Source organism: Myotis davidii, unplaced genomic scaffold, assembly GCF_000327345.1.
Source record: "Myotis davidii unplaced genomic scaffold, ASM32734v1 scaffold268, whole genome shotgun sequence".
NCBI classification, from domain to species: domain Eukaryota; kingdom Metazoa; phylum Chordata; class Mammalia; order Chiroptera; family Vespertilionidae; genus Myotis; species Myotis davidii.
Window position 1 is genome coordinate 291,728 of NW_006383015.1, and position 10,549 is coordinate 302,276.

The window sequence follows — 10,549 nt, forward strand, 5'->3', positions numbered from 1 at the left end:
CCCCGCGATGGCTGGTTCCGCCCCTGCCCAGGCCTAATGCCTCTGGCCAAGGCATTAGTCTTGGGCAGGGGACCCCCCAGCTGCTCACGATTACTGACCCCACGATGGCTGGTTCCGCCCCTGCCTAGACCTAACGCCTCTGGCCATGGCATTAGGCCTGGGCAGGGGCGGAACCAGCCATCGCGGGGCGGAGTCAGCGATCCTGGGCAGCTGGGGGTCCCCGGCACAGACCTAACGCCTTGGCCAGAGCCATTAGGCCTGGGCGGGGGCGGAGCCTGCAACCGGGGGGAGCTAGGGGTCCCCTGCCCAGGCCTAATGCCTCTGGCCAAGGCGTTAGGTCTGTGCAGAGGACCCCCAGCTTCCCAGGTTGCAGGCTCCACCCCTGCCCAGGCCTAACGTCTTTGGCCAATGCTTTAGGCCTGGGCGAGGGACCCCTAGCTCCCTGGACTGCCGGCTCCGCCCCTTCCCAGCTCCTATCCCGGGGCCACCCCTTCTTCCCGCGGTCACTGGTCGGGGGTGGCAAAGGCGCCTGGTTCTCTGATCACGCCTTTGCCCTGCCCCGGCTCTTAGCTCCCCCCTGGGTTTCAGATCACCTTCAGTGGCAGGGGGCTTCTTCCGTCCTTTCCCTTTTGCCTCCCAGCATTGTGCCTACATATGCAAATTTACTGCCATCTTAGTTGGCAGTTAATTTGCATATCTCCCTGATTAGCCAATTACCATGTTTCTCTATTATTAGATAGGATAGTAAGTATATTAAGAATGCTCTCCACTTTTCTCTTCTATCTCAAAAGCAGAAGTAGTAAGAGGTGATAGAGTGAAAATATATTATCTGCCCACCCAGCAACATTTTCCTTAGGGTAACCCTTCTCCCATTCCACATGGCCTGCTCATTGGGGTGCTCACCTCTAACCAAAGTACCTAATCTCCAACACCAATGTAAATAATACAGGTTAATAAAAAAATTATACCCAAGACATTCTGCTAGAACCAGTAAGAGATGTCTCTTGCTCAAAGAAAATGAAGGTGGAGCTGCCAGCAGCCTTAGTGCTCAGCCACAGGCAACAAGCCCACACCGAAGCAAGAGACAAAGACATAGATTTGATGAATTATTTAATCCCTGAATCCATCTCTGTCTCAAGATAGAGCCACCAAATAAATTTTGTCCCTTATCCTTTCGGAAGTGTTTTGTTTGTTTACTACTTTAAAGTTGATTTCTCTCAGTTACAATAGCAAGAACACTAATTGGAAAGAGCAGGAAACTGTCTCTAGAACTTAAATATGATATACAGGCCATGCTAAGCTATATTAACCATAAGTGGAGCTGTTCAGAAATCATAGTCATGACTCTTCTCTTCCTCCTGTCTAGGCTTCTTAGTACTGTTCAAAAGAAAAGAGACTCTTATATAGAAAGCAGAATCTGGACTCTGAAAATGTTTAAGAAAAAACTAGATGAATTTTATAGCAAAGAGTTTTGTATTAGGTAGAAAATGAGATCTTTGATTGCTAAGATCCCACCTAATTAAAATATTCTATATTGCATTTCCTTTTGCACTGCCACCCAGTCAAAAGAATCTCAGAGCAATATAGATGCACCAAGATTCTCCCTAATTCATGACACATGCATAGGCATATGATGAACCCAAATTCAGGTCCCAACTCACAAGCCAATTTTACTCAGTTTGTAGTATAGGTAGTCAGAGTGTAAGAAAGAAGAGAAATGGTTATGTTTCCCCCAAATCAAAAATAATAAATAATAAACAATTTTCAGGATCCAGTTATTAACTTCTAGACTACTGATCGAAATATGAAGCTAAGCAGTGTAATTAAATACTAAGAGGCTTCTAAAAAATTACTTTAACACAGAGATGTGAAATGGTGTGCTAATTATACTCACACCTTTTTAATCTTGGCATTGTAATTCAAATTACTACATAAAAAAAATTCCTTATTTCTGATAAACTGCCAGCAGTTTTACCTTGCTTCTTGTCTTGACTTTTGATTTGCTCTTCTGTTTTCTTTTCAACTTCTTCTTATTTAAAATTTTTTTATTCCTAAAAATGCAAAAACGTGGAAAAATTATGAAAGTTCAATATTAAGACATACAAAGCTATTAAAAATAGGTACTTCCAAAGTAGAGACTTAAATATGTATCTTACAAACTTTCTTTCTATGAAACAGTAAGATACTACCATATAATGTAGCTATTGAAATAACACAATACTAGATTATCTAAGCAATACACATGAAATGATAAAAGACTTGAATTCTGCAAATAGTTTTATAAAATTTAAAAAAATTTAAAGGCATCAAATGGAGTTTTTTAAACTTTATTTAACAGTGGAAATGCTAATAAATATCAACTATGTTCCATTCCCAGAAAAATCTGCTCTTTGTAGTAGTGAGGACTACAGTGCAAAAATGGCCAGGAGTCCATTTTTAGCAAATTACTATAAATAAACCCCAACTCATAGACTTCTCACATCCAGCAGCCAGTTTTTCATTACCTCACAGGCCTGAGGCCAAATTATTCTTATAAGCAAAAGGAAGTCCCTAAATGACTCTGAGAAAGAAAAAATAAATGAGGCAAATAATGAGAATTAGAGTGGAAGAAATATTACTCAAAGAAAACATTTTATTTTAATTTCATTTAATATTTTTTATGTCTATCATGCTGAAGTACACACTTCTAGGTACTAAATTTAGATACAAGATAAAAAAGACAGTTCTTGCCCTCAAGGAGCTCAAAGACTTGGATAAAAAGCAAGAGGGTGCTATTGCTATAATAAAGACAAAAGGTGAAGAGGGCGGAGAAGCAGGAGGAAAAGGGGGAGAGGAAGAGGAGGAGGAAGAGGAGAAGAAAGAGACTTTACATGATACAGAGTTCAAATCCATAACACTTGGTAACCAATTAGTGGAAGCTGTAGTAAGGCTAAGTCACTTAGAGGTAGGGATGTCATTCACAAAAGTATGGAAGTCAAAAGGAAGAATTACTTTGCGAAAGAAAAAAATGGATTTGATTTTGAAGATGTTTAACTAGTCAAAAAGATTTTGAAGTTTCTAAGATGTTAACATGATAGATGTGAACAAGCATATGTAAATTTGTTCCTCCATACTTCCTTCAGCTTCACTCCATAAACCAAAATAATCACAAAATCCTGTCAATTGTATCTCATACAGTTCTTGAATCTATCTACATCTCTACTGCTGCTGAGCTAATAATCTAAGTCACCACCACATCCTGCCTGGACCACTGCAAAACCGTCATAACACATTTCTGCACATTGATATTTGTGCAGAATATTCCATTCCATTCTTCACATTAAAAACGCAAGTCAACTTCTTAAAACACAAATCTGAGTAGGTAATTCCCCCACTTAAAACTATTGACAAAAAGAAACAAATGAAAAAAAACACACCAAAAACATAGAAAACAACAACAACACACACACACCAAACAACTCTATTAATACCTTCTCGATTCTCTTAGGATAAAGTCTAAAGCAGAGGTTCTCAACCTGTGGGTCGCGGCCCCTTTGGCAGTCAAACAACCCTTTCACAGGGGTCGCCTAAGACAATCCTGCATATCAGATATTTACATTATGATTCATAACAGTAGCAACATTACAGTTACGAAGTAGCAACGAAAATAATTTTATGGTTGGGTCACAACATGAGGAACTGTATTTAAAGGGCCAGAAGTTTGAGAACCACTGGTCTAAAGAAAATGAAGGCTTAAAAGCTCCTCTACCAATATCTGACCTCTGCCAGTCTCTCCTGCCTCATTCCGCAGTCATTTCCAACTTGTTCTTCATACTCCAGCCACAAAGACATCTTTTTCAATGGTCTGGACTGGCTAAGCTCCTCAGGGACTTTTACAGAGGTTCTCCCTCTACTTGGAATTCTCTCCCACATTCCCTGCTAACCAGAGAATAAGGTCCCAGTATATGAGTCACTTACTCAGGAATGTCCCAGACTGGGTTAGTTTCCCTAATACACACCCTCATTTCATTTTGTACTTGTGTTTCATTGTGTAATCTACAAATATAATTGTGTATGAGATTATCTGTTAAATGCATCACTCCCTCACAACCTGTATGCCTCAAGAGTGCAGAGACCATGTCTTTCTTTTTTATTACTCTAACTCTTTGCCCAGAAAAGTACCTGGAACCCAATACTATTTTGAGAAAGAGAAAGTAGGATGGAGGAGAAAGGAAGGGTTGAAAAGAAAGTTCAGAGCTATAGCTATGAGCCTTACACAGAGTAAATAAGGAGAGAACCAAGGATAGAGCCAGAGATAGAACAAACATTAAAGGATATCTAGCCAGAAATGTCCATTAAGGAGTTACCCACAGAATTATTTTATGCAGACTGTGGTGCAAAAAAGGTAATGGAAACCATGTATGTGAATGAGATTTCCCCAGTAGAGTAAGCTACAAAAGTAAAGAGAATGACCAACAGCTATCAAATGCTACACATGAGCAAATATACCTGCTTACATAATCTATTCAACTACGAGCAATGTGAGAGCATGAAGAATGTCTACTTCAACTCCACACTTTCAGCACCTGCATCAGTGTCTGACACATCATGGATGTTCAAGAAATATTAGATGAACAAACACATTAATGAAAATATTTCTGATATATGACTTAGGAAACCAACCTCCCTTTATACTAAAGTTTACTTGAGTGAAAATAGTTATCTGAGCAACAGGAGTATGTAACTGCTAAAAGGTTAGCTCCTTCTATGCAATTTATAAAAGCATCAAAGTTCACTCAAAATGAACTGTCAGAGGAACGAATATATAAATCCAAATTAAGATGAATTTCCTGAAGCCTAGTTATCATGAACCTAAATTTTCACCAGTATATATCAATATTTTTATCTGCCTTGCTTAATAGACTTCAGAATTTTTTTTAATTTATTTCAGAGAGAAGAAAGGGAGAGGGAGAGGGAGATAGAAACACTGATGAGAGGAAGGCTCCCTCCTGCACACCCTCTACAGGATATCAAGCCCATAACCAGGGTATGTGCCCTGACCAGGAATTGAACCTGTGACCTCCTGGTACCTGGGATGATACTCAACCACTTGAGCCACACCAGGCGGGCTTTAATGGACTTCTTGAATGTTCAAATTACAAGACAGATTTCTTTCTATGCATTTTACATTTAATTAGTTATAACAATTTAAATAAAACTGAACCTACTAATTCCTGAATATAGATCAGCTGAAGAGTCAGCTTTCCCAAATCCCCAGAAATTAATTTTACTGTGTGTGTTGTTGATTTGGATTGTTTTAGAAGTAGAGGGCTATCAAAAAGAGCCAGTAATAAATTAAACATTATATAATGAAAACTCATTTCAACATTAGAAAATAAAAATGCTATTTATTAGTAGTACTAAAGGTCCAGTGCATGAAAATTCATGCACTGGAGGGGGGGTGGGGGTGGTCCCTCAGCCTGGCCTGCCCCCTCTCACAGTCTGGGAGCCCTCAGGGGCGGGAGGCAACCCAGCAATCAGGGAAAGGCTATGCCCCCATCACACCTCTGCTGCTGCCACTGCCGGCAGCTACCACTGTCAGCAGCGCAAGCCTCAGCTGGCCCTGGTTACCTGAGCCTCCGGCGGCCCTGGGTGGCTGGGCAGCCACCATCTGAGGCTTGCCTGCACCTCAGGTGGCCCTAGGAGACTGGCGGGCTAAGGGGACTGGGGGACTCTGGAGGCAGGCGTGTGGCCATCTGTGAGTGCATGGCAGTCAATTAGCATATTCCCTCCTTACTGGCTGTGGGCACTGCCATCTTTGAGGGCGGGGCAGTCAAATAGCATATTCCCTCCTTATTGGCTGTGGGCGCCACCATCTTTGCAACAGCATGAGGGTCAATTAGCATATTCCCTCTTTATTAGATAGGATAAGATTCCATTACATGACTGCATTTGAAAACTAAGCTTAAATAAATTTTTCATAATATCTGAGAATGGATAAAAGAAAAACTCTAGAAAGAAGTCTTACACATGAACAATTCATCTTGGAATTTCTGGTGATTTAGCACTTTAAATCCTCTATCAAATAGGAGCTTAATGAAGAATGTCTGGAATTGATCCTATAAGTTTTTTAGTCTTTTCATACAAAGAACCCCATACCCATGAGATTTGAAAGAATTATGTGTAGTAATGAAAGGCAAAGGCTATTAACATGCTTTAAATATTTATTTTAAAATGTTTACTTTAAAAATGCCAAAGAAGGAACATTCATAATGACAATCACTGTTTAAGGAAAACCAAACACTCTGCAATATGAGGACCAATGAATTTTGCAAGCTGTTCCATGATATAGTTCATTAGTTTCTCTACCAGATTACTACTGAGTCTGTTTTCTAACAAAACAAAAATTAGTCATAATTTAATTGTAAAACCTCTCTCTGAATCTGTTTCTTCATCTGGAAAATAACAAGATTAAGGAGATTATCTCTGAGATTCCTTTTAATTCTAAAATGCTAGGATTTTAGTAAATCCAAATTCAAAGAACTTCAGGAATAAGAGGGTGTTTTTGTAAAATATATTTTTGTTGATTTCAGAGAGGAAGGAGAGGGAGAGAGAGACAGAAACGTCAGGTATGAGAAAGAATCACTGATCAGCTGCCACCTGCATGCCCCACACTGGGGATCAAGCCCACAACCCGAGCATATGCCCTGACCAGGAATCAAACCATGACCTATTGGTTCATAGGTCAACGCTCAACCACAAAGCCATGGGTTTCAATCTTTTGTTTAATTTGCCTTAGCAATGAGAAAATTAAAAATTCCTGAGTCTATGGTCTAAGGTAGGAAAAGGCAAATATTTTTTTTCTGTAAAAGATCAGATAGCAAATATTTTATCCTTTGTAGACAACTGAATCTCTGTTGCAACTACTCAACTTTTACAGCATAAAAACAGCCATCGACAACACACAGATGAGCATAGTTGTAATACAGTAAAACTTCATTTCTGGGAGAATGTTTTCGTAGCTCACAGGTCATACAAAAACAGAATTGCGCTGATTTGGTCTGTGGACCAGTTTGACGACTCCCAGTATAGAACATATTCTGATTAACAGGCTCATGTCAGAAAGAAAAAAACACCGTAATTAATGGTACAGGCAGTCCTCGGGTTACATCGGACTCGATGTACATTGTTTCATGGTTACATAGCCATCTCCATTTGTTAAAAAAAAAAAGTTCCGTCATTTTGACGTATGTACATATGTGCTTTATGTTTTTTATTATTTATTTACCACAAGTAAAGGTCAGGAATTGTCAACTTTCTTTTAAATTTTTTTTACTGTTTCACTTCATTACTGCTGTGTATGTGCTCCACGTGAGTGACACTGGTGCTTATGACGTAGGTGGGTTCCGACTTATAGCGGAAATCATGTTATGTCACACCATAGGAACGGATCTCCGACATAACATGAGGACCTACTGTATGCAACTCAGATAAAACTATTCAAAACATGACTATGCTTAAACAAATAAGCACTCTAAAATTATCTGCCAGCTATCGAAGCGCAAGCATCTGGTGTGGAAGGGAAGGTCCCAGCTGACCTCTGGGCCCTGGGCAGCACCTGGGCCCCCAGGCCTCCATGTGCCCTCCTCCACCTGAGTCACAACACCAGAGTCCCCATGCAGAGATGCGGGAAGCGCAGCTGGCTGCGGGCCAGGGTGCAGCGTGGGCCTCTAGGCCACCCAGTGGTGCCACAGGGAAGCCGGGCCGGCAGAACACTCTCTCCCAGCCGGCCTCGCAGACTGGGTCCTGCGTGACACCTGACCGGCCCTGCGGTCCCAGCAGCTGCAGTCCAGCTAACCCTGAAGAGGCTGCGTGGGTGCGGGGCAGGCTCCTTGCGGGCACCAGCACCTGAGCGCAGGGGCTTCCCCAGCGCGAACCCTGGTGTCCCAGGGGAGGGTAGCAGGGGGAGTGACAGCGAACTCAGCGGACACCCCGCATTCTCACCGCACCTCCGTCCCCATCACCCCTGCCCCCGGGTAGCCGGTGAGAGGTCACAGCATGTCGCCAATGCTTGCCATGTTCCACGCCACCCCCTGCTGGTCAGTGCACATCATAGTGAGCAGTCGAACGCCCAGTCTCTCAGTAGAAGTAGAATTGTCCGTAATATGAGGACAATTCGCATATTACGCTTTTTTTTATATAGGATATGCAAAAACCATGGACACAGACAACAGTGCCATGAAGGCTTGGGGGGGGGGGGCGGTGTGAAGGGGGTCAATGGTGAAAAAAGGGAGACATCTGTAATATTTCAATAATAAAGATAAATTTAAACATAAGAAGCTATGGAAGTAATTTAGGACTAGATGAACTAAAAATCCAGAGATGAAAGAGCACTTCCAAGGGTATTCATATTCTTCCAAGGGGGCATTTGCAGAGTTTGGGAACAAGTGAAAATCGAGCTTAGCTTAAACAAGGTACTCTACTAAGGGAAACCAGAAGCTACTGGTGCTTTAGATGTCTTGCATTGGATGTCTTGGTTGGAATGATGGACTTGAAATCAAGAAAAGCCCCAAATATGTGGCCCGTTTTCCCAATGGTAGATCTGCTTAGTGATGGGGCATGGAAGAAGAATAAGAAGACTATGCCAATAGGCCAAAGTCAATTTCTCACAGTCCCCCAGTATTTAAAAGACAAAATCCCAGTAGAGAGAGAAGTCTATTTAATCCTTGATTGGACTGAGGTAGTCAATACTTCACCCTATCTGTCTAACACAGCAAAGAACAAACTTCTCTGAAAGAAAATAACTGTTCTTTTACACACAATGTTAGGCATACAATACCAGTAAACATTACGAGACATCCAAAGAAACAAAAGAATGATACAGATAATCAAGAGGTTTGATCCTCAAGCAGGGTGCATACAAGAGGCAACTGATGTTCAGCTGGTGTGGCTCAGTGGTTGAGCATCAACCTATGAACCAGGAGGTCACGGTTTGATTCCCAGTCAGGGCATATGCCTGGGTTGCGGGGCTTGATCCCCAATAGGGCGCGTGTAGGAGGCACCCGATCAATGTCTCTCTCTCATTGATGGTTCTCTCTCTCTCTCTCCCTCTCCCTTCCTCTCTGAAATCAATAAAGATATATTCTTTAAAACACATATTAAAAAAAAAAGAACAGATGAACAAAATAGAGAGTGTAACATGTGGGACACAGTCATATGGTCTCATATATATGTAACAGGAATCCAAGACAAAACAAAAAGGAAAAAAGAATGGGCCAAAAGCACTATGTGAAGAGATAGATAATTCATGACAATTTTACAAAAGTGAGGGAAGAAATCAACCACTCAGATGCAAGAAAATCAGGAAAATGCAAAGAAAAACTACACCTTGGCACACCATATGCTAGGCAGAAACTGCTGAATTGAAGGATAAAGAAAAAAAAATCTTAAAGCATCCAGAGATAAAAGATAGACTCAAGGGAACAACAATAAGATTGATCACTTCCATTCTTTGTGCTGAAAAGTGCTTGCGGGGAGGGGGGGAACACCTAGTAATCTAGAATTATATAACTATCAAATATATACTTTATATATCCTAGAAAAACAAAGACAAAAATAGAGATATTTTAAACCCACAAAACCTGATATAATTCATTATCAACATGCCAACACTATCAGAAATACAAACTTAGAGAGATGCAAATTAAAACTACAATGAGTATTATGCTAAGTGAAATAAGCCAGTCAGAGAAAGACAAATATCACATGATCTCACTCATATGTGGAATCTAATGAACAAAATAAACTGATGAACAAAATAGTTCCAGAAACATAGAAGCATGAAACAGACTGCTGACTCTCAAAGGGAAGGCAGGGGTAGGTGGGAAGAGATCAACCAAAGAACTTGTATATATATATGCATAACCCATGGACACAGATAATAGGATAGTGAAGGCCTGGGGCAATGGGTGGGAGTGGGCTAGAAGGGGTTAATAGGGGAAAATGGGGACACATAAAATATTTTCAACAATAAAGATTTTTAAAAAGACTACAATGAGATATCACCTCACACCTGCCAGAGTGGCTACCATCAATAATCAGCAAACAATAAGTGCTGGCAAGGATGTTGAGAAAAGGGATCCCTAGTACACTGCTGGTGGGAGGCAGACTGGTGCAGCCACTATGGGAAGCAGTATGAAGCCTCCTCCAAAAAAAAAAAATGGAACTGCCATTTGACCCAGCAATTCCCCTTCTGATAAGAAGAATCCCGAAACACCAATCAGAAAGAATATGTGCACCTCTATGTTCATAGCAGCATTATTTACAGTAGTTAAGATCTGGAAACAGCCCAAGTGCCCATCAGTAGGTCATGGTTCGATTCCCAGTCAGGGATAAAAGTGCTATGGTACATCTACACAATAGAATACTATGTGGCTATAAAAAAAGAAGGATTTCTTACCCTTTGCAAAAGCATAAGGAGACAATTATGCTAAGTGAAATAAGCTAGTCAGATTTGGAATCTAATGAACAAAATAAACTGATGAACAAAATAGGTCCAGATGCATGGAAA

General features: G+C 41.0%; 1 protein-coding gene across 1 annotated transcript in view; it reads right to left on the reverse strand.

Annotated features, from left to right (window-relative positions):
- MYCBP2 (MYC binding protein 2, E3 ubiquitin protein ligase) overlaps positions 1–2,192 on the reverse strand; it is a 253,516-nt gene extending 251,324 nt beyond the window's left edge. Inside the window, 2 exon segments of the mRNA XM_015558101.1 lie at positions 1,976–2,051; positions 2,161–2,192. Of these exon segments, the coding sequence (XP_015413587.1) occupies positions 1,976–2,051; positions 2,161–2,192 (108 nt within the window).
- Positions 2,193–10,549: the final 8,357 nt, after the last annotated feature.